General features: G+C 44.3%; 5 protein-coding genes across 9 annotated transcripts; 1 reads left to right on the plus strand and 4 right to left on the minus strand.

Annotated features, from left to right (window-relative positions):
- The first annotated feature begins 1,059 nt into the window (after window positions 1-1,059).
- On the plus strand, window positions 1,060-4,315 carry LOC108036234 (uncharacterized). Of its 2 annotated transcripts, XM_017112242.3 has the most exons (6): window positions 1,060-1,217; window positions 2,884-3,195; window positions 3,360-3,431; window positions 3,490-3,579; window positions 3,637-3,858; window positions 3,918-4,315. In XM_017112242.3, exons 1-6 carry the CDS (start codon window positions 1,194-1,196, stop codon window positions 4,299-4,301), a joined length of 1,104 nt encoding a protein of 367 aa, XP_016967731.1. In that variant the 5' UTR covers window positions 1,060-1,193; the 3' UTR covers window positions 4,302-4,315. The 2 variants fall into 2 exon arrangements, with proteins under 2 accessions (XP_016967731.1, XP_050743387.1); XM_050887430.1 differs by lacking the exons at window positions 3,360-3,431; window positions 3,490-3,579 and having other exon boundaries at window positions 3,745-3,858.
- A 470-nt stretch (window positions 4,316-4,785) lies between these two features.
- Window positions 4,786-7,028, minus strand: LOC108036197 (uncharacterized). The gene is made up of 4 exons (XM_017112188.3): window positions 6,985-7,028; window positions 5,863-6,024; window positions 5,574-5,777; window positions 4,786-4,942 (listed from the first exon to the last, which is right to left on the minus strand). Exons 1-4 carry the CDS (start codon window positions 7,026-7,028, stop codon window positions 4,786-4,788), a joined length of 567 nt encoding a protein of 188 aa, XP_016967677.2.
- Window positions 6,172-16,009, minus strand: LOC108036598 (ras-specific guanine nucleotide-releasing factor RalGPS1). 2 transcript variants are annotated; one of them, XM_017112857.3, is made up of 8 exons: window positions 15,814-16,009; window positions 10,836-10,941; window positions 10,435-10,766; window positions 9,891-10,218; window positions 9,373-9,824; window positions 8,798-9,001; window positions 8,447-8,557; window positions 6,172-7,867 (listed from the first exon to the last, which is right to left on the minus strand). In XM_017112857.3, exons 2-8 carry the CDS (start codon window positions 10,893-10,895, stop codon window positions 7,255-7,257), a joined length of 2,100 nt encoding a protein of 699 aa, XP_016968346.1. In that variant the 5' UTR covers window positions 10,896-10,941; window positions 15,814-16,009; the 3' UTR covers window positions 6,172-7,254. The 2 variants fall into 2 exon arrangements, with proteins under 2 accessions (XP_016968346.1, XP_043947991.1); XM_044092056.2 differs by lacking the exon at window positions 8,447-8,557.
- Window positions 16,010-17,336: 1,327 nt separating this feature from the next.
- On the minus strand, window positions 17,337-19,890 carry LOC108036295 (pro-resilin). 2 transcript variants are annotated; one of them, XM_050887502.1, is made up of 3 exons: window positions 18,877-19,890; window positions 18,441-18,575; window positions 17,337-18,329 (listed from the first exon to the last, which is right to left on the minus strand). In XM_050887502.1, exons 1-3 carry the CDS (start codon window positions 19,750-19,752, stop codon window positions 17,571-17,573), a joined length of 1,770 nt encoding a protein of 589 aa, XP_050743459.1. In that variant the 5' UTR covers window positions 19,753-19,890; the 3' UTR covers window positions 17,337-17,570. The 2 variants fall into 2 exon arrangements, with proteins under 2 accessions (XP_050743459.1, XP_050743458.1); XM_050887501.1 differs by lacking the exon at window positions 18,441-18,575.
- Window positions 19,891-20,955: 1,065 nt separating this feature from the next.
- LOC108036307 (vitamin K epoxide reductase complex subunit 1) lies at window positions 20,956-22,134 on the minus strand. 2 transcript variants are annotated; one of them, XM_050887493.1, is made up of 5 exons: window positions 21,982-22,127; window positions 21,767-21,927; window positions 21,610-21,704; window positions 21,296-21,556; window positions 20,956-21,201 (listed from the first exon to the last, which is right to left on the minus strand). In XM_050887493.1, the coding sequence occupies exons 2-4, from the start codon at window positions 21,847-21,849 to the stop codon at window positions 21,363-21,365; spliced, it is 372 nt and encodes a 123-aa protein (XP_050743450.1). In that variant the 5' UTR covers window positions 21,850-21,927; window positions 21,982-22,127; the 3' UTR covers window positions 20,956-21,201; window positions 21,296-21,362. The 2 variants fall into 2 exon arrangements, with proteins under 2 accessions (XP_050743450.1, XP_016967805.1); XM_017112316.2 differs by having other exon boundaries at window positions 20,957-21,201; window positions 21,767-22,134.
- Between the last annotated feature and the right edge of the window lie 116 nt (window positions 22,135-22,250).

Here is a 22,250-nt window from a genome sequence, read left to right on the forward strand (position 1 = left end):
TATTTGTCAGTACACAGACATCGAATGGTATTTATAGAGCCGGCTGAGTTATGCAACTGATTACTTCCCACTAAGTGAAACGGAACCAGACCAGGTACATGCACGCACCTGGAACTCCATAAGCTGGCCAACAGGTGAGCTATGCGCTGCTGCTGCTCATTCATTCGAAATTAAATCAACATGCAATTAACTTGCTTTTGGCCAAATGAATCGAACCATTTAAAGAGCGGTATTCCGCATGTCTTGCTGTTGCGGATCCCATTGAAAATGTGGCAGGAAATGAAACGGAAAATGGAAAATGAGAAATGCTGGCTATTGTCTTTTGATGTCTTGCCACATTGCTGGCCAGCACATGAAAAAATGCATTGGTTTTATGGGGATCTAAGCCATAGGCACGTCCACGAGCATTGCCCTTAACCGAGTTGCGCCTTCGATGGACAATGAATTACATTAAAAACCATCTATTTAATGCGACACCGCTGGGCATATCAAAGCGCGCAGACGTGACGACCTTCGATTTGCGAGCGATTGAACAATAAGAATTCCCAAAAAACAATAATCACAAAAAGGCGAAGACCAACGCAATCATTTTTTTTTGGTTTGTTTGTTCGGTTGATTTCCCACTGCGTGCTATTAATTTGCATTGCCCAAATGTAGTCGTTGGTTTTAAACTTTTTTCTCCTTTTCCTCACTGAGATTTATAACATTTATGGCCATAAGCTTTTGGGGCGATTACAACATTTGGAGCAGCCTGCAGACCAAGTCACGTCTCCAGGTTTTCAAACAAATGGCCAAAAGAGTGGGCCGTCTGAAGAAAGAGAGCTTGGCCCGGAGGAGAAGAAAGAGCCAAGCCGGCTTGAAGCTTTGCGAGCAAAAGCTTCGACATTGTTTACACACGAAACCGTTATCAAAATTCAAGGTCTACCTGGGTCTTAACTCTCATTTTCACTGGCCCCCAGAGAGAGTTGGAGGAGTAGCACTCTCTTTTCGCCGGCTGCACCTGCGCAGTGTGTATTTAACCGTAGGTGCGCGATCTTCAGCTCGACAGTCGATTCCCCGAAAGTGGCCAAAGAAGTGGTGGCCCATCCCCAAAGTTGGCCAAAAGTGATATATGCATTTCAAAGATACCGCCGAATAGTGCTCGTACAGATAGTGTCTTAGCCTAAGCGTTTCACCAGCTGTTATCGGGAGCCATGAGGATCCAGCGGCATTTTGTGGTAATTACAAAAGAAACACTGTGCAAAAGTGTCGCGAAATGGAAATTAACATGGAATTGGGGTTGCGGGTGGCAGCTGCACAAGTGGAACTAATGGTGTACTCAGCCCAAAGTTGGCAATTATTTTGTTATATTTGCATAGGCTGCAAAGTGGTTGTGGCATTTACTTAGGGGATGTACGCTTCAGTGAATTTCTCTAGGAAAATTGCAAAACCTTGGGCTGGCAAAGTGATTTGGTTTACCTTTTTGGAAATATTAAGTAATCATCGTGGAAGTTTTTCCATATAATATTGGAATTGCAAGTATTATGTATTGCAAAAAATATTTATTGCCAAGAAGATATACATTTTTAAGATTGCTTAGAGACTGAAATGATTTTAAGTACTAAAATACTAACTTGAATTCAAACACATCAATTTCAAGATTTCTTAGAAACTTAAATGATTTTAAGTACTGAACAATCTTTTTTGGGAATGTTAGAACTTAAAAACAAAATATTTTATTCAACCTATATGTTAAATATTTTTATTTTAAGTAAATTGATTTTCAAGCATGATCTAAGACCATAAAGTTAATTTGTTTCTTAATTGCATTTACTGTTGTATTATTTTGTTGAGATATTTTCTTTGTGTATTTCTTAGTTAGTCCGATTTCCTTAAACTTTTTCATTGCTTTTTTTATTTTCTTCAGCCAAACGTAGTTTTAAACATTAAGCTAATGGAATTTACAACTCAGCCAGGAAAACACTTTCTTCCTGTCGGTCCGCGCTCGTCAACAGCGCGATCCATGCATTTTTCATTAGTTTTTTGAGAGCCCCTATGGCTGCCCGCCGATTCCCTTCCGACTTGCGACGCATTGTCAACAATTAAAATCGCGATCGTTTCATTAGCGACCCGGGGATATATAGTACATATAGGCATATGTCCATGGGGTGCAGTGTGGAGCTAGCAGCTCTTTCCCTCACGACCGATGATCCAACTGCAGGCGAAACCAGTCGAAAAATAGCTTTCACTGCCCAGCCGAAGTGGGGAAGCCGACACGATCGATCTGCTACAATTAGCACTATCCGATGAGATAATTTTTGCTGGCGCTAATTTCCATTTCATAATCGGGCCGGACCTCGTTGACATTTATGCGCCAATTGATTGGGATTAGGTATGGTGTAGTGGGCTTGGGTTTTGAAATTATACCCACAAATCGGGCTAATTTTGCGAAATCACAAAGGCGTTGCTCTGACCTTGTAGGATTCTCCAAATGCAGAGCTGTCTTGCGTCACTTGGCGCAGCAGTTCCATATTTATCTTGACAATGCGAAAACCTATTTACATAATAAAACAAATTGACCAAATAAAGAGGGGCCATGCCCGGCATAATTTGTCATCAACTGGCTGCTGCTCTCTTGACCCAGGTCAGGCTTTGTATGAAATTATAAACAACAGGGGTTATGCAATATTGCCGAAAACAATGCCAGACTGTGACCCACTTAAAACTGGTTTTCAGTCACTCACCTTTCTTTTGGAGAATATGGAATTCATTAACATGATCGTTGCGAATACAATTCGAACAAGCTTTCTTCATGCCCGCGTTCGTTGTCTCAGTCTTTTGATTTGTATCTTTTGGATGTTTGGAGGGTAACTACATCTCCTTAATCTTGTTTGTTTGTTCCAGTTGGGTCTGCTCGGTGTGCTCTGTTGGGCCATCGGAGGCAGTCAATCCAAGGCTGTGGTGGATCAGCAGCCTGCCGCTTCCCAGGTGGACAGCAAAAGTGTTGCCCAGCAGCGGATCGATCTGGGACTGGGACTGGGCGATGCCCTCATCCACGATCATCACGAGCACCACGAGCACATTATCGAGCACCACGAACACCATCACGAGCACCATGACCCCGGGTACTGGAAGAAGAAGGTCACCTGGAAGGAGGGCTGGAAAAAGATCTGGAATCCGGCCAAGAAACAAATCTGGAATCCCTCGTGGAAGAAGGTAAATAGTGCTTGTTGTGCTTACTAAAATTAATGCATTATTAAGAGTTAAATTAGTTACATTTATAAAAAAAAATATTTTTTAAGAGTATTTAAATTCAAAGTACTTAGTTTGGTAGGAATTTTAAATTTCCGGACTATAACATATGCTCATTTCCTTTACAGATCTGGAAGCCCCACTGGGTAAAAGTACCCGGCTGGAAGGAGATTCAGGTTCCGGCCTGGAAGCAAATTTGGGTAGGTTTCCAGCTTCCGTTTATAAGAAATGTATCCTAACCTTTTAAAAAAATCTTAGGTTCCTCACTGGAAAGAGATTTTAGTGCCCGCCTGGAAGGACATTCAAGTTCCCGATTACAAGCAGATCTGGACACCAGAATTAGTCAAGGTATAAACTTTAGTCATCTTTTCAATGGATGTATTTAAGAACCCTTTGAATTTCCAGGTTGGCATTCCCGGAGAAAAATATCTGGGTAAGGATCACGAGGGATGGGAGTACACCAGCCACGATTTGTGGAAGAAGAAAGTGGTCTGGAAGTCGCACTGGAAGAAGATCTGGAAGCCAGCGAAGAAGCAAATCTGGGTGCCCGAAAAGAAGCTGGAATGGAAGGAGGGATGGAAGCAGTACTGGAAGCCGGCAAAGAAGGAAATCTGGACTGATAAATTGGTAAGATGCATCTTAAATGGGGTTGCCCATATATAAACTAAATATCTGATCATTTTTAGGAGTGGAAGGAGGCATGGAAGCAAATCTGGGTTCCCGGATGGAAGGAGATCTGGGTTCCCGGCTGGAAGAAGATCTGGAAGCCAGTGGTCATTTCCGAGTGGTTCCCCTCGCCCGACCACCACGATCACCATCATCATCATGAGCACGGCTTCGACTGGGATCGCAAGGACGCGGGTGTCACGGCCACCAAGACGGCCGATGGCAAGGATAAGGTGGTCTGGAAACGAGATGACACCAATGCCGCCGGCAAGCCCACTTTTCTACAGCCCGTGGCCAGCGCCGACTTCCAGGCCAAGTCCCTGGAGGCGGCCAAATCCCCTGTAGCCGCGCCCGCCGCCTCGGTGGCAGCCACCTCGCAGTCATTCAAGTTTCCCGGCGCGTAGGAGGCCATTGCATCACCGAAAGGGCCATTGCGTCACAACGTCCGGTTCCAAGCTCCTTGTAAATAGTCGTAAACCAGTCGCTAGCTCATAAGGCCATCCATTTCACTTCCATTTGCATTGGCGCCACTTTAAATTATCTCTAGACTTTAGTTACCAGTGAATACAAAATAAACAAGAAGAAAGGCTATAGTCGAGTGCCTTGACTATCAGAAACGCGTAACTCTGTTTCATTTAAAATACAATTTTAAGGTATTTCCATTGAAGTGGCACCAATGACGCGCCACCTAGCGGAGAGTAGCCGAAGCCAAAGCCTCTTCATCTTATTTACCCATAACTTTTAAACTAAGAATGCGATTGGTAAGATGGTTGTCAGTGGTCTTTCAATATACAGAAGCATTCGTGGCTGGCTTGGAAGGGTCGATGGCTGTGCTAGTGGTCGTCGTAGGTACAAAGGGCTCTGTGGTTCCTTCATCTGGGCTGTGTCTCACTCTCCTTTTATCAACCTCACATCGTCAATGCCAATGTCTCCAGGGTACGTGGCTGTGAAAACTATCTGGAAACTCTCCTTAATTTCGTAGATAGGGGTCGAAAAGTCAAACCACTCCGCGTCCGAGTAGCCCACTAAGTTATTCTTAACGTAACTAAAACATCGGAAAAATGTATATGTTAGGCATTCACAAATAGATGAATTCCTTTTTAATTTTTTTTTCTGTGGCTAATAAACAGCTCAAAACTTACGTTCTTCTATTCTCTCACATATTGTCGGTGGTTATCGATTCTGGTTTTACTAATACCTCCAAGTCTCTGACTCCCGTTCCAAACATGAATAGGTGATACTGAAAGCCCAAGGAGTCTCCCAAAGTAAAGTTTCAAATAAAGTACAATTCCACGCCGATGACAGCGACAAGCCACCTAGCGGAGGGTAGCGGTACTATTAAAAATGCCAAAACTTGTTTAATTGAGTAACCAATAACTTTTAAAATAATAATGGGACTAGTAACATTTTCAGGGACTAGATTTTGATCAATTAAATCAAAAAAATATTTGATTTATTTATCGTTCATATAATTTAAAGGGACAGACGTAGACGGCTAGTGATCCTGGTCTATTATATATAAACTTTATTGTGTGGCAAGCGCTTCCTCCTTTATGTTACATACTTTGGACGAACGCAATCTACCCTTTTAAGCTACGAGTAAAGGGTATAAAGATAAATAGCTAAAAAATAAATACACTTAGTTTAGGTTTCAGTCTCCCGTGTGTCATTTGTACGAATGGCCCTTCTCCGCCTCCCATTCGTTGGGGGCGTTGGGCAGGGGCACCCACTCGTTGTGGATGGTTGGTGTCCAGACCTTCTTCCACACCGGCTCGTAGATCTTCTTGGCCCGCCAGTACTTCACCCACCGGGCGTTCCAAGTTGTCTTGTTCGCCCAAAAGCCTTCGGCCTGCGGATCCAGGGTGTCAGTGTGACTAACGCTGTTTTTTTTTTGAGCAAAAGGGAGAAAGGAGAATGGATTAGTGAAAGTGGTCTAGTGGCTGGAAGGTTGCGTAATCCTCTCACATGGTGGTCGTCTTGCCGCCCAGACAGCGGCTGAAGAAGAAAATGACCATGAATAGCGTCAGCATCAGCAGGGGTTTAACTTTAATCCATGGATACTCCATCCTTCCGCCACTTTTCGCCGCTTTCAGGTTTCGCAATCGACTGGCGCCGCCATTAACCAATCTTCACGTTTTAAAGACCTCCCGTTTCACGGCAAGCCGCGCTCCCTAATTGTGATTCAGTGCGTCTGTGCAAGTGAATTGCAAATTCCCGCACTTGGCACGATCTGATGTGCTTGTAAATAGCCCTAGATGCCTTATATAACACACATTTCTTTTTCTTTCGTTTCGTGGTTTATTTTGTTTTTGTTGCATTTCTTTCTTAAACTAATATAAAAAAGCTGAAAATGATAATCTGTATGTGTGACAAAGCTTAGGAGTTACAATTCATTAGGCCGTCTCGACAGAGAAAAAAAACAGAAACACTAACATTACTTTCCTTTCCTACAATTCACGCATGCAATCTTTATGGGATACGTACTATGTCTAGTGCATCAACTTAAGGCAGAGATACAGATTAACGGATGTCGATCATGATAGTGGTAGCGATACAATATTAAAGCCCTTAGTTACGCGTAGAAAGTTCGTTTGCTTTTTGATTCTTTGTTACAAAGTTAGGAGTTGGGCAAACCGAATTCGGATTCGTTTGCTGGCCAGCGATCGTTGTGTGAACACAAATTTAGAACTAATATGGCACGATTAGCGCAAATTTAAGTTGAGTAACTGTCCAAGTAATTTACTTAATATTACATTTTACAAATACAAAATACAGCAAAGACAGCACATTAACAAAGAGACAGCCCTGTCGCACAATTATGCGAATTCGGAATTAAGAATATTTTAGTGTTCTATAATTATGCCCCCTTTCAGGGGTTCTAACACTTTCTTAAATTTCTGGGTCATTAAAAACAAGTTTATTCGATGACGACCCATTTCATCAATTCCGTTTCCGGCGAACTCGAATAGAAATGGACTATGAGAACAGGGCCGTTACATATTTGGGATTCTAATTCCCCTGCGTTGTCGGTTTAGTCTGTTGTTTTGCGATTGTGTGGCTGCTTTCCTGGTACTGCTCTTCCTCTACTTCTTCTCGTGTTCTCCTTCGGTGTCAGTCTTTTGAAATACCATTGTGAAATCGATTCATCTAGATGCAGGCTGCAATTGTTCGTTCGTTGTGGTTGTGGGAATGTTCTGTGGTTGCCTCGTTTCAGGGAGTGAGTGAGTGGTTTGGTGGGAGGGTGTTTTTTTTGGCTGTGCACGTTTCAAGGGATAAAGCTAACTAAACAAAGTTTACTAGGCTACGATGAGTACAATATATATTCGAGTTCCTGTGTTTGTTTTTGGGACCAGCAGCTCATTCGAAGGACATCAGATTGGTGGGCAGAGGTTTGGGCGCTCGCATGGTGGCCAGCTTGCAAATGGCGTTCGACCAGAGGTGCGTCATCTGGGGACTGTCCGTCCGAAAGCGATAGACGGTGCCCAGGGTTCGGTGGCACAGCTCAAAGGTGTTCTTGTGCTTGGTATTATCGCTGACATGGGCATACCACCCGTCCAAGGGACACACTTTGCACGGTTCCCTTTTGAAATCGCTCCGCTCGCTGCCTTTGAAGGACTTGGGTGGGAAGTACACCAGTGAGTTGGCCCAGATCTGAAGCCAGTATCGCTGCCACGAGGCCACCGCCGGCTTCCTGCCTTCCTTCTGGACCGTTTTCCGACGGACACAGCCCTGCATTGCGGCAGCTGCCTCCGGAGACATCAAATCGCAATCGCTGCCGCTAAAATCACACAGAATTCCCTCCGAACTCTCCAGAGACGTAAGGTCCGCTTGAGATAAGGCGTCACTGTGCTCTAGGACCGAATCATCCAGCAGATGATGGCGCGGCTGCACTTGGCTGGGATCTAGCTCCAGGTGCAGGTGGTGGGGGAGTCCATCGACGTGGGTGTGCGGCGCAATCTTGCCAAAAATGCTGCAATGGAACAACAAGGATTAGTGAACTATTTTTTGGAAGAACTACTCTTGCATGCTGTTCAAACAAATGAAATTGCGAATAGGCAAACAAGAATGAACTGCGTTGTCTGTTTATAAAAGGTATTGTCAATTGGATTAAATAATCTAGAAAAATCTTAGTTACATGTTAAATTAAGTGAATTTCTTTGGATCAGAAAATAGGAAAAGAATAATTTAATAAATTTGTTTGTTTTTCTTTTGTTTTTCAATATTCTGTCCATTATACTTTACGAACCTAATGAATTACATTAAGATTTTTGTTATTTATGACAGCGACAATACCTTCCTTAATATGTACTCGGTAAGGTGTGTGATTTTTTATTAGAAGTGGAACATTTTCCAAAACCAAATGATATGAGGCAAATGTGGAGGCGTGTGTTTGTTGTTTGTCATACGAAGCAATTTCAACTCGGGTCCGTGCAGAAATCAAAAATGAATGGTAAATGAGCATAACGCATCGCATCAGGATGCAGTATCAGTTTCGGTTACAGGCTGGCATTACACATATCCTAGCTACTGGACTCTGTTCTGGACTCACCGACGGCATCTGCAACGCTTGTTGGAGATGGTGCCAATGCCCGGCGCAATCATCACGATGCAGCACTGGCACTTCTCGGCAAAGTTTCGCGGCAAGCTGCTGCTGCGAAATCTTCATTCATTTGGGGCAGTGGCGAACATGTTTGACAATTTACGAACGAACACACACAAAATGAAAGCATAAGCCAAAAGCAAAAACGTTAAGTGAGAGACAGATATTCAAACGATTAATAAGGACCCGATGTACATATGTCCAATTAATGCGCAGTGATTCGAGGTTGTGGATTTAAAGAGGTGGTTAACGAAGTAAGCCGAATGCGGCCTTTTTGGTTGGGATTTTTCCTTTACTTACTTGGTGCCGAGACTGCGACACTTTCGGTGTCCAGGAACAAACTTTGTGCCACTGGCCATGCGCATGGAGCCGATGGTTTTGGCCGGCGAGAGATTCAGGCAGCCCAGGGCAGGAGTAACTGCTTCCACGTTGAAGGATTCTTTAGAACTGCAGGAGGATGAACTAGGTCCGGAAGGCGACGCAGGCTCCAGGTTCAGCGAGCGCCTGAAAGGCAAAGTAAACATTTTAGTATAATACAATATGTTGAGATATGAAAACTATAACAAAGAATCAGAAGCTTAAAGTAGGTGAGTAATTTATCAAGAAACATTTTAGTGAGTCATTGACATTCGAGGTAAACTTTTAATGCGGTATATCAAGATACACTTTCCTGAGAATGTATGACTGTTTTTATACAGACAGAGAACGAAAAGTGCCTTAAATACGTTATGTTTTTAAAAATAATTTGAGGAGTAAGAGATGATTCCCACTATTTCCGCTGTATTGTTAAATGATGATTTAAGCATATAAATTCATTGAGTACAAGGTTTAGTTTTCATATCTTGTAAAATTAGTCAGCGAAAGGTTTCCCTTACTTGTACTGATCCTCCTCGAATATGTTCTGCAACTCCTCGATGTATCTAATGGATGTGAGATACTTCTGCGTCGCCTCATGCTTCTGCAGATGCTTATAGTCCGATTGCTGATAGTTCGAGATTACACGCAATATGTTGTTCATCTTATTGCGACGCTGTTCCGGCTCCAATCCGCCCTTGTGGGGATGGGCCAAGTCGATGTAAATCAGATCGGTGAGAAAAAGACCCAGATACGGGATGCAGGGCAGGCGGAGGCTCTCGAGGTAGGACCGCAGATTCGCCCAGTTGTCCTGGTCACTGAATATATCACTGAGTCGTTCGAAGGAGTGGCGATCCTTTTTCGAGAGGCAAGCCCAGGTTTTTGTCAGGCGATAAATGCTGGCGCTTTGCATGGCCGAAATAATAGCAAAGAGCGAGTGTAGATTGTTGAGCTCATGGAGCTTCTTGGCCACCTAAAAAGAAAAATTTGGTCAGTATATTGAACCAAGTAATTAATCATCTAAGACTAATTTTCTCACCTTTATAAAGTGAGTCATTATCTCGGCTCTCTGCTTCGGCTGCTCGGCATTCAGTATCTCCTGCACAGTCCAAAAGCTGGTGTGGTTGAATCGTTTGGTAAATGCCACAATATTCGGTGTATTGACGTGCTTGTCCTTCTTCGTCCAGGCGCAACTGCTCAGCTCATCCGGCTGGATCTGGGCGAAGACGGGGAAATCCAGGAGTGTGATCTGATTGGCCAACACATCGGCGGGTACACGTAACGCGCTCAAGATAACCTCATCCAACTGCTTGATGGAGCCGTGGGCAGGTAAACTTTGCGACTTGGACGGCGGTGCTGCCGAGGCTCTAAATAAGCAAAGTGAATTTTGATTAGAAGTGTGCTAAACAGAGCATTTAAATTGTAAATCTAATGAGTCACAACAAATGATGCTTATTTAAACAAATAAGTTGATACAGAACATTATGTATTGTTTATAATGTATCTCTTAAACATGTATCTTACAGTTTAATTTAAAGCATTCTGATATGAACCATACTTTCTTTTGATAAGTCACAACTTACGCTATGGTATAGTAGCAGCCCGGTGAGTCTGGCGAGGAGGAGAAACTGTTTAAACAACCAATGGAGTTCTTGCGCCGCGTGCTCTTGATATTCAGGGTTTTGCTGGCCTGCGGCTGCATACTGGGCGGTTCCTTCTGGTGCTCCTTCGGGGTCTTCTCCTTGCGCAGACAGGCCATGGTGTGGGCATTCCCATTGGCGTTCGGACTTCGTTGCTTGGCCAGGCGAGTTGGCTGCTGCTGCTGCGGAGGAGGCGGTGAGCTCTGCTTGAACTGGGACGAGGCATAGGCCTGTCCCGCATATACATGATAGTCCGTGTTGGGTTTTCTGCTTAACTGAAAAGACAAGAGGCAAGGGGTTAAAATTAAAGCAAAGTTAAGAGAGACGTATGCGTATGACTATACCTCTGAGTAGCGCAGATTATCCATGGACAGGTCGCGTGAGATTTCCGAGTATCGCATCATGGCAGCCAACTCCGGCTGTCTGTGTACTTCGACCAGCTCTTCAAAACTGCAATGAACGAGAGACTCGAGTTAGCTTCGTGATAAAGTTTTGGCTTTCGGTGTTCCGCGCACTGGGCAGACTTTTTGTTGACTGAAACCGAGTTTGTTTTCCTCAGTTCTGCATTGTGGCTTTTGTGTTGCACGAACGGTAGTAAAAAAATAAGTTAAAAAACAAAAAAAGTGGGGAAAAAAACTAGTGGCAGGCCGGAGCGGAGCTTCTGGCACGCTTCGCTGCTCGATTTCCAATGGAGCGGACCATGTGAGTCACGAGCGGTGCGAGGAAACCATTCCCCGCTCTTTTATGGCAGCTCTAGTCGAGTGGTCAAATGACTTTTCGGGGGTGCAAGCCGCTGATAAAGAGTCTCGGGCTGCAGCGGTCAGCGGAAAGTTTGGCTGGAAAACAAGTCACCCGGTCAGAAGCCAATTTGGTGCGCGACCCAGTTCAATGAACCCGTCCACAAAGGCATAGAAAAGGAAATTAAAATAACCCATTAATTTCCGGCATTTTCCTCTTTCAGCCGTTTAATACATAACATATTTTATCTAGTTATGACATAAGGTAAGAGGGCTTAGAGATGATTTACCACTATTCAAGTGCCAGTTAAGCGCCTATTTCAATCTATCTCTGCAATAACAACAATATTTGTTGAATATTTTTAAATGTTTCAGATGAAAAACTTGAATTTCATCATATAATAAAAATACTACTACTGATTGACAAAATAAAAACCCAAAGAAGGTTTTACTGGACACATGTTATCGGAATACACATTATCAGAAGTATAATGTATACATCCCGCCACTGCATAAATGTACTATATACCATGAAATCAACCAACCACTGTCTATATTATATTGCCACCACTGCATATAGCCATAAATTCCTCTAAGACTGACTGCTGACCCCGTCTAATTAATTTCAATTAGGTTATAATCATTTAAAAGCAAAAGTTGATCAAACGCAGTGACGTCCACACACTGTCATGGGGATGTGGGCTTCCGTCTGCGGTTTGCTTCGATTATTTTGTGCTTTTCCGTTGGATAAAATTGAATTATCAGGCTCTAAGCTTACAGCGCTAATGTCTAGAGGGCAGTGTGGGCGAAACCCAGAAGATACAATCCCAAGACGGATGGCATTGGTTGGGTATGATAGCTATGTTTTTAATTCGGTTTTCAACCAGATAAATTCCATGCTAATCGTGTGAAACCCGTACCGCTCACTTGCCATTTTTATTTATCTCATAACCCAATTGAATTGAAGCGCATTTACAAAAATATACGGCCGAAAATTGTATGCGAGCTGTATATATGGAATGAAAACAAATTGGGCGGAAAGACAACAAAAACAGAAACAAGATGTGGACTGGGCAGAAGGCAACTCGAATTATATTCCAAAATGCCAGACGACTGCCTCAAGATTTCGGGCAAATGGACTTTATTGACTATTCGAACTATTCCATATTCCATCACTCTGCTCTCTCTTGAATATTTATATGTATACATCATCTGTATCTGCGCCAATCTGTGCCATTTTTCTTCCAGATCTCCTTTGGCCAGCGCTTTTATGGACATATCAAATGCAATTAAAGCCAAACAATTAACTCGCCTCATGTGAGGGCACATTAAAAATCTGCCCACTGGGTACAATTTAATCCGTGGCATGTGTAAATAATTCCTGCCAGACAGCGCGCTCCTTTAATGCGAATATGTAAGCTTTTGATGGGCGGTGCGAACACTGTTGTTTTCGTGGTCAGGGATATGGCGAAATATGTGTGTGCGGGGGCGAAATTCAGCCCACTAAAGATACTCCACCCCCGAACGAACAGTACCCTGTGTTTATTGTCTTTACATAAATTTCTCGAAAGAAAACAAACAACACAGCTGGTGCGCTACGATTCGAGGAAATCACATTTGCCTCCGCAATGCTGTTCCTCAGCATTTTTTTGTTTATCAGACTTGCAATTGTATTTAAATAAAATACAATACATAGCCGCACATTTCTACATAATCTCGAGGAAACTCGGCGCTATTTTCTCGTCTCGCTCCGTGTGTTGGCGTTTTCCATTGATAAATTCTTTTTCTTGCGGCGGTCGCTCTGGAATTCGCAGTGATGACAAGCGACTGGCCATCAAGAGAATTTGCAGTTCAACCTTTTCGCTGACTTGCACTGACCCGCGGCCTCGGTTCTAGAAAGGCGGGTGAAAGATCTCTGGAGCAGCTTTCTTTGCCTTTCGGAAACAGTGGCGAAATGTGTATTTACACAAATTCTCATTACACAAGGTCAGCGGCGAGTGGCTGTCGCCAGTGATCTTCGCATTTTCCATTTTCTGCTGCCAGGTTCAATAACCGCCTCGAAAGATTGCGATTAAATTAAATATGTAGTATTCGATGCGATCAACCTTCGGCTTGAGGTTCTCTATACATATGACTGGGAAAACATTTAGCTAATCCCCCATTGAAAACCGAGGGGCGTTATCAGGCGACTGTCTAACTATTTGCTCACACTGGCAGGCCAGAATAAATACATGCAATTACGCTGGCTAAAAACAAGAGAGAAACTGCGAATGGTAAAGTGGCGAGGCAGCAAACAAAGCAAAGATCGAAGACTGAATTCCCTGAAGTAATGTTAACATATATAACAAGATGATCGAAAGGAAATATATCAAAGAGGTACCCAAAGATCATAATAATATTATAATACTTCAGGAAAAATACACACATAATACACATCCTCGAAATATCCTGCACGAGATGTACACTTTCTTTATGGCTGCCAAGTGATATAGACATCCGTTTCCGGCTGTGCCGAACTTGTGTATACAACGCAAAACAGAACAGAACCTTTATTCTGTGCATAATTTCAAACAGATGGCATCTAGATATAGAGATTTGTTCTCGCGAACAAACAGGTAGATAAACGAGCTGACAGGCAGATTGTATCTGCCACCTTAAATAGACAAGTGTGCGGTTAGATAAGAATGTTTAGATTCCAAATGTAATTTACAGGTCTCGAGATCTAGCAGCCCAGCAAACTCCGGGTTGCACTTAGAATACCCACACTTATAGGGTAACTTGGAAAAAACAATGCGAAGGAAGGCCAAGCCATCGAGCTGGGGTTTCTTCTTTCATCTGCTATTCTCATGTTTTGTATTTGTTCCATGAGGCGCTTATGTGTACATGCGATCCACACCACATGTAAGCCACCGAAGTGGGTCACTTGGTGAGCATCCATCCAGTCGCAGAATCGAGCCTAGAACTGAGCCACTTACCCAATTTCTGGTTCGAGTGGCTGTACTTAGAACCCAAGGAACATGTACGTACGAACAAAAGGCAATTGGAAGCGAGGGGGAGAAACCTTGAAATTCAGCATTTCAGCATCTCTGTAACGCAGGCAAAAACATCTGGCGCACATATCCTGTTGGACGAGTCCAGGAAAACAACTGCACGCAGAGAAAACTAAAAGGCTTTTAGGTCCTTTACTACTACGTATAAATCTAACTTATTTTTTCAATGTTTAAACAATTTCATCCAATAAATATGGATGAAATCCATAAATCCACCAATATCGACAATATGATTTCTTTTTGACATTTTTGGATAATATAATCTAACTAGATTTGCGAGAACAGAATATGAAAAGGCAAAATAAAATATCATCTGATCTGATGTGATCTGATCTAATATTAACCGATTTTATAATACTTTGTATAATGGAAAGTTGTTGGACAAGAAATAATATACTTTCTATACTATAATATTGGACAAGAAATAATATACTTTCTATACTATATCCAAATATACTATGTCCAATAACAAGAAATAATATACTCACTGTAATACAGTTTACTTGAAAACCTTTAATACCGACCTATTATATATATTGCTTCGATTGTAATATTATCATAACTAAAAATTTTCTATACAATTTTCTATAAAGATTAACATAACATATTTCCTGTTAAATATTTAACTTATCAAGTTTTTTGTTCGGCTTTAAAAATACACAAATATATATTAAATTTTGATCCTATTGTCATATCATTTTAATATTAATTTTTATATATAAAAACCTATTTCCTGTTAAATATTTTATCTATTGAGTTGTCTGTTTAGCTTTAAAAATATACCAATATATATTCTATATTGATCCCATTGACATATCGTTTTTATAAAATATTGAATATTATAATATAAAGTTATTCACAAGAAAATGAGAACTCTATCTTTCTGATTCAAAAGTAAAACCTTTTCTTGCTGTGTTTGCGGCAAGAGCAGCTGTCACTTGGGTTTCGAGAGGCGTTTCTGGGCCTTTTGAGTATCTGCCTATCAGGCCGCTTATCACCTGATCTAATGCCGAAAGGAAGTTCCAATTGAACTTTATTGACCGCCCCCGGCCCCGCCCCCTGATGATTCACAGTCGAGGCGTTTAAGGAGACATATAAGTACATGGGTTCCGCCGGCAGGGGAACAAATCGATAGCATTGAACACGAAAAGCAAGAGACGGGAAGCCGAACATAAACACAGATACGGAGATACGGATACACAGGCGCTCGCTCACGCAATTCGCCTTCGTTGAGGTTCTAAGCTCATTGTATGCAAAGTGTGCCGCCCACCGCCCACGGCCCATGGCCCACGGAACAGCGCCCACCACCCACCACCCACTGCCCGTGGCCCACTCACCACCCACTTTCGGTGTAGTTTCGTAATCGGTCCGAGGAAAGAACGCCACTTGCACTTGCCACTTGGATCTTGGCTGACTTGGGGCGACAAATGGACAAGCCCAGAGATAGCGACGCCCAGCCGAAATAGCAGTGCATATTGTTATTTATAGTTCAGCCCAACCCCAACCCCCCAGCGCCCAGCGCACTTTCAACTCACTTCGCCAGCCCACTGAGGCATCCTAATTCGATTGGTAGCGTACAGAGACAGCCGCGAAGTCGCGCTCCTTCAGTTGCTATCCACCGCACTTATGGGCTTCTCCACGGGCACGGAAATTCGTTTGTTTATTCCTGCGAGGCAGCGATAATCGAGTAGCAATTAGCAATCCGCGCGCGACCGACGCTAGGGGTGGCGAAACATCGATAGAGGCAACGATAGCATCATCGATGCCTGGGAGGTGGCACAACTTCGATAGAATCATCGATAGGGACAGCGATGCAGTGGTGGCAAAGAAATATCGATAGGGGTGGAGAAACAAGGAGTATTATCGATTGCTCTGCTAAGTTAGCTGTTTTCCCACAGCATCTAACGGTTTCAGTTAGCAGAAGGCGGGATTTTTAAAATTATTCGTTAGGCGTTTCTATAAAGAATATTTATTCTTGATCCGTATGAACGCTGATATCTTGGAAACTATAAAAGCTAGAATGTTGGGATATGGCTTGAAGATTAGTTATACTTAATTATAAAAACATTTATTCAAGAGATTTTTATTTAAGTATGTTTAGCTAGATATCAGAAGTTAAACCTTTAACCTTTTAAACTTTTTTGAGGAAAAATTCCAATAGCATTTAAAGAAAGCTTTGTACTGATCCTTTAAATTTAGTATATTCAGACAATTTCTATGTAAGCAGCGGTATTAGCAAATTGAATTACCTTTTTAGAGACCTATAAGACGGTTCTGAAGCATTAGTTTATAATAAACTTAACTCTCCTTTCTGGTTTTTGGAATAACTTTATCAAATATGTCGTTCGGCGCGTATTTTCAGTGGAATAAAACATGATTAATGACTGGGGGCATTGACTGACTAGGCGAAACAAAATTTCATTAGTTAATTGAACTTTTTTTTGGGAATTTTCACTTCGTCGCAATTTTGATTGTTGAACGATCAGCTGTTTCGTTCATAGGTTTCAAATCATACATTTCACTTTACTATCGCGATCCAAGCCAGACGGTGTGTTTTTGCTCTTCTAAATTCAATTCATTTGCAAGCGAAACAAATTAATTAGTTATAAATATTATAATTAATTATTTTTGCAGCTCTCTTATTCAAATCTTGAACGACAGGCTTAGTTAGGGAGGGGAGCAACATGAAATTAGTGGTAAGTCAAGAAACTGATAAAATTAAGCAATCATCAATTTATTAAGTGCGTTATCAAGGTTGGTTCGTCTTAGGCGAATTGACTGCTGCTACCCTCCGCAGTTCTTATTTGATAGATTGTGCAAGCTGATCTACGGATTCTTTCAAAAGTTTATTTCAGAAAGCTGCTCTGATGCCAACGCCTGTGAAGATTTTGCCAAGAATTTGTCTCCCTACTTCCTATATTTCAATAAGTTTGCTCAAATATTGATCCTTGATTATGTGAGCCCACCCTTTTTCTTCTCCAATTTAAATCTCCAAGTTTTCTATAAAATGTATATTTAATTTCCTTGCTTACATCAGAATAGCTTTATCATTTCGTCATTTTTTTGGGTTATTTTTCGCACATGCTTTAACAACAACAGGATCTTATGGCTACGAGGAATCGGGGAGGAATAATGGACGGAAGACAGCGAGAAAGAGAGGAGAATGGGCACAAAGAGATGTCGAAGGATGCGGAGAAAGACAGTGGACGTATGTGTGTATTTCTAGAAGGACTTACAACTAGGTATTGCTATATGTTCGAGGGATCTAGCTAAATGTGTCAGTGAGTCGTCTCTAGTACCGATAACCGCTGCCATCGTTGTCGCCGTTCTGACCACCGGGGCCGAAGCCTCCCTGACCACCAGGCCTGCCGCTCGAGTATCCCTGGCCATTTTGGTTATCCTGTCCACTGGCGCCTGGCCGACCGCCCGGGCGACCGCTGGAATAGCCATCGCGGCCCAGATCTTGACCACCAGGACGTCCGCCGGAGTAGCCCTGATCACCGCCGTCCTGACCGCCAATCACACGACCACCGATGATCACACGACCGCCATCGGATCCACCACTTCCGTTGCCGTTGCCATTGCCTCCGTTGCCGCCCGGTCTGCCGCTAGAGTAGCCACCTGCGCCAAGGTCCTGACCGCCTGGACGTCCACCGGAGTAACCATCGCGACCCAAGTCCTGACCTCCTGGGCGACCACCGGAGTAGCCATTGGATCCCAAGTCCTGACCTCCGGGGCGACCACCCGAGTAACCATTGGGTCCCAAGTCCTGACCACCTGGCCGACCGCCGGAGTAGCCACCTGCACCCAAGTCCTGGCCATTCGGACGTCCACCTGAGTAGCCATCGCGGCCCAGATCCTGACCGCCAGGGCGTCCGCCAGAGTAGCCGCCGTTGCCATTGCCGTTTCCAGTTCCAGGACGTCCATTGGAGTAGCCATCGGGACCCAGATTCTGGCCACCAGGACCGCTGGCACCACTGCCATCGTTGGCATCGCCTTCGTACCGGATCTGCGGCCTGTAGCCCTGCTGGTCGGCCTCGTACTCGACGATCTAGGGAAGACAGAGAGATACCAGGGTTAGCCGTGACAGGAGGAGGGGGAGCAGTGGGTGGGTCCACATCGACTCCTGTTGCCCGCCGCCGCCGCCACCGACGCCGCTTACTTGCTTCCGTCCGTCGGGCAACAGGACATTGTACTGGCCGGTGGTGAAGTCACCGTCGCGCATCTCTGAATGCCCGAACGAGAGTCCGCTGGGCGCGTCCTCAACCTGGTAATTAAATTCGTACTTGGCGGGCTCCTAAACATGGATCATGGATCATGGACAGCGGATCATGGAGAATGGAGAGCGGATTTGGGGCGTGTGGAGAAAGAGAGAAACACAGAGAGATAGAGTGGCTGGGATCAAGAATTCAGATTTCTGGGGGGGATGATGCAAGCTTTAAACGCCGTTGGCGGTGCAGGTGAGCGAGAACGAGTCTACCAAAGGTTTGCAAGAGCAAGTGTGCAGCGGAGCGGTGTTCCCTTGTTTGGTCTTTTCCACCCAGTGATCCCTTTTAAACGCACCCAAACCCGTATTTTATAACTACCGATCTACTCACATCGTTTTCGTAGTCAGAGCCACCGGGTCCACTGCCTCCAGGGCCACCAGCGCCAGATCCCGAGGCTGGGGGTCCGTAGGAGTCGGAGGGTCGGCCACCAGGACCTGATCCTGATCCTGGAGCTCCATAGCTGCTTGAGGGACGTCCACTATTGCCATTACCTGGAGCTCCATAGGAGTCCGAGGGCCTTTGGTTCTGACCAGGAGCACCATACGAGTCCGAGGGACGTCCGCCGAATCCACCTTGACCCTGTCCAGGAGCTCCGTAACTGCTGGAAGGACGACCACCATTGCCGTTTCCGTTTCCACCACCAGGAGCGCCGTAAGTGTCTGAGGGACGTCCACCATTACCATTACCGCCGCCTGGAGCTCCGTAGGAGTCTGAAGGACGACCGCCATTACCGCCACCAGGAGCACCGTAGCTGCTCGAAGGCCGGCCGCCATTTCCATTGCCTTGTCCCTGTCCAGGAGCTCCATAGCTGCTCGATGGACGACCTCCGTTGCCATTGCCATTGCCGTTACCAGGAGCACCGTACGAGTCCGAGGGTTTGCCGCCAATGCCACCTTGTCCCTGTCCTTGTCCCTGGCCAGGAGCACCGTAGCTACTCGACGGACGACCGCCGTTGCCATTTCCGCCACCAGGAGCTCCATAGGAATCCGATGGCCTGCCACCGAAACCACCTTGTCCCTGTCCCTGACCCTGGCCCAATCCCGGAGCACCATAGCTGTCTGAGGGTCGTCCGCCGTTGCCACCCGGACCACTCTGACCCGGTGCTCCATAGCTATCGGAGGGAGGTAGATATGAGTTGACTGGCGGCTCCGGTCGCCCAAGGACCACCATTGCCATGAGCAGCGTCAAACCGAGTAACTTGAACATATTCCACTTGGATCTGGACTGGAGCGGCACTGCTGTTGATCGGATTCTCTGGGATGAGGCTAGCGCTTGGAAGCAGCGCCGAATTCTGACTGATCTCGAGCTGCTGCCACATGGCGTATTTATATGTGGCAAACCGAAAAACTGAAAGTCTAGGATGCACACAAACACAGTTGCCCGACGAACTCGATTATGAGTTGGAGGTGGCTTTCGGAGCGTGTGGCAACCGGCGCAACAGCTGCTGCGGCTGCTGCCACATACGATCGTCTTCGGCTGATTCTATGCGGGGTCCAAAGCAAAAATCTCAATCACTGAGCTTGCTCCACTCCACATAAAGCGCTCCCCCGATCACCCAGCTCCCAGCGCCCGCCTCCCATCTCCCAACTCCAATCTCCGCCTGGTTTGCACGTGAAGGGTGCCTCGGTTTCGGTCTCGGGCTGATTTGCCTTCTTCTGGCGCACATCTTCTCGAGGCGCGGCGAGCTGGTGACTGTGCATTTGGATCCCCAGTTGCGTTGGCCCAAAGTAGTCTACTCGGTGTACTCCACCGGGTGAATGTGTCGGCGGCGTCTGCCGCGGCTCACTCTCCCAAGCGAGTGGTTCAGTCGCTGCTGTTGATGCGGTGACAAGCGCCGAAGCTTGCGTTTGTTTGCCCTGTCTTGTCAGAGCGGAAAATGGAAAAAATAATAAAAAAACAGCCCAGCGACATATTGAAGAAGATCGTGCCAACGGCGACCCCAATTGGGAGTAGTATCCGCAGATGCGTCCGATGGGTGTAGAAGGGTCGAGTCGATATGATCGGAGATTGTGGAGATGCAGATCGGCGAATCAATTGGAAAAGAAGGGTAAGCACCCTGGCAACCAAATGTTTAATGAATTGATACTAATTGTGCTCATAATGTAGATCACAAGGTAAATGATACTGAATGCTAACCAACTGACAGCTCAATAATTGTTATATCTTTCCGGAATACACAAAAGTATATGGGTATGGTTATGAGTTTTTTTTATTTATAATAAAAATACATTAGAACTAGGAATTTTAAAGGTAATTGTAATATTTTTCTACAAGTTAAGATTAGTGTGGATTGCAACAAAACAGATAAGAAATCAAGATATATAATTATAAAACTAATGACATACATTACCTTGAGGACTGACATTAGACTATACCCATGGCACATACTTCCATTCATTCATTGATTCAGCTATTCAGACCATCCGGATCGGAACCCCGGCCCACACAAAGGGATTCCCGAACTTATGGGAAATTAATTGCGCTGAGTTTTCGCAGTCCGCCCACCTTGTTAACTTGGCTAAGTCGCTTGGCAGTAGCGCCATTCGCGGATCTCAGATCACAGATCACAGCCTTCGGCGGCAAATGGGAACGTGCAGAATTAATTGCCCCACTACGTGCTTGGTCATGGGAGTTGGAAGTTGTCGGCCCGACATCCTGCTTACAGCCATACGTGTGGGTCATCACACAAAAATAAAAGATGAAGATTTAGATCTTACACATAGCACGTCGACAGTTTAAAATAACTCACTGGTTAGGAGCTCAGCTCAGGGGCTTATCTTCATTTTATTTTTGGTTTGACTTAAGTACACAAATTCTTACATGTATAGACGTCTATAGCGCCTTAAAGCTTCCTGGAAGAGCCACGTGTGTATTAAATAGATGGCCAAGCACACCAAACAGCAATCGTAAAAGACAAAAAGCAGCAGGAAGCCCAGGTAAACGCAGAGAAAGAGGGTCAAAGTGCATATCATCAATTGGGCCAAGCACAGCCATTGATTCTGATAGAAAGCTGTACATAAAATGTATTTTAATAAAGCCTAAACGATACAAGTCTATACTCACAGCTTAAAAAGTAGAGGACGTAGAAGACACATCCTATGGCTCCGTTGGGGAGATTTAGTTTGGTTATTTTCCCAAGACCAAAGCCTTCGCCATAACTAAGTTTTTAGGGAAAAACACCATATTTTAACACTTATATTTGAAATCAAATTTTACCTACACTGATTTAAAGACCAGCGAGCAGCTTATGTTTTCGTTCACATCGCACATCGGCCTGTAGTTCTCATCTTCCTCCATTTTCATCTTCACGTACAGTGAGTACACGGAGATGGCCAAGCCACAGGTGCAAATCCATCGCAGACGGGATGCTGTGCTGTTCACCTGCTCCATTGTGTTGCTGTTTGTATAATGAGCTCATTCGGGATTCCAACTTACAATCCGTTGGTCCAAGGAAAGGTTCCAGAACCTTTCAGGCAGCTGCGCAGTATGAAAAGAGACTCTTTTTGTGGGTATATGCGGGTTTCAGAGATATCCGTAGAACATCTCACTTATAAATCCCTAAATTTCAAATATCATTTGACAATTTATGACATGATAAGAAAATATTACATCATAGTGAAGTTTTCGTATAATTTTATTATCATCAAAAATAAGACAAACCTTAATATATGATATTTCTTATAATATACTTTTCAATTTTAAAC

This window comes from Drosophila biarmipes, chromosome 2R (genome assembly GCF_025231255.1).
Source record: "Drosophila biarmipes strain raj3 chromosome 2R, RU_DBia_V1.1, whole genome shotgun sequence".
Classification (NCBI taxonomy): Eukaryota; Metazoa; Arthropoda; class Insecta; order Diptera; family Drosophilidae; genus Drosophila; species Drosophila biarmipes.

Bases quoted from the DNA above. Each gene is read 5' to 3' on its own strand.
- LOC108036598 (XM_017112857.3), bottom strand. From the start codon at position 10,895: ATGATGCGATACTCGGAAATCTCACGCGACCTGTCCATGGATAATCTG. The intron at 10,767-10,835 runs GTATAGTCATAC...TTGTCTTTTCAG, and splicing joins ATAATCTGCGCTACTCAGAG to TTAAGCAGAAAACCCAACAC. The intron at 9,825-9,890 runs GTGAGAAAATTA...TTTTCTTTTTAG, and splicing joins TAATGACTCACTTTATAAAG to GTGGCCAAGAAGCTCCATGA.
- LOC108036307 (XM_017112316.2), bottom strand. From the start codon at position 21,936: ATGGAGCAGGTGAACAGCACAGCATCCCGTCTGCGATGGATTTGCACC. The intron at 21,705-21,766 runs GTAGGTAAAATT...CTAAAAACTTAG, and splicing joins TCGCTGGTCTTTAAATCAGT to TTATGGCGAAGGCTTTGGTC. The intron at 21,557-21,609 runs GTGAGTATAGAC...TTTTATGTACAG, and splicing joins CGTCCTCTACTTTTTAAGCT to CTTTCTATCAGAATCAATGG.
- LOC108036197 (XM_017112188.3), bottom strand. From the start codon at position 7,028: ATGGTATTTCAAAAGACTGACACCGAAGGAGAACACGAGAAGAA. The intron at 6,025-6,984 runs GTAGAGGAAGAG...TAAAACGTGAAG, and splicing joins GAAGGAGAACACGAGAAGAA to ATTGGTTAATGGCGGCGCCA. The intron at 4,943-5,573 runs GTACAAATGACA...CCGATGTTTTAG, and splicing joins GAGGCGGAGAAGGGCCATTC to TTACGTTAAGAATAACTTAG.
- LOC108036295 (XM_050887502.1), bottom strand. From the start codon at position 19,752: ATGTTCAAGTTACTCGGTTTGACGCTGCTCATGGCAATGGTGGTCCTT. The intron at 18,576-18,876 runs GTGAGTAGATCG...ATCCATGTTTAG, and splicing joins GCTCTGACTACGAAAACGAT to GAGCCCGCCAAGTACGAATT. The intron at 18,330-18,440 runs GTAAGCGGCGTC...TGTCTTCCCTAG, and splicing joins TGCCCGACGGACGGAAGCAA to ATCGTCGAGTACGAGGCCGA.
- LOC108036234 (XM_017112242.3), top strand. From the start codon at position 1,194: ATGAGGATCCAGCGGCATTTTGTG. The intron at 3,196-3,359 runs GTAAATAGTGCT...TTTCCTTTACAG, and splicing joins GGAATCCCTCGTGGAAGAAG to ATCTGGAAGCCCCACTGGGT. The intron at 3,580-3,636 runs GTATAAACTTTA...TTGAATTTCCAG, and splicing joins GGACACCAGAATTAGTCAAG to GTTGGCATTCCCGGAGAAAA.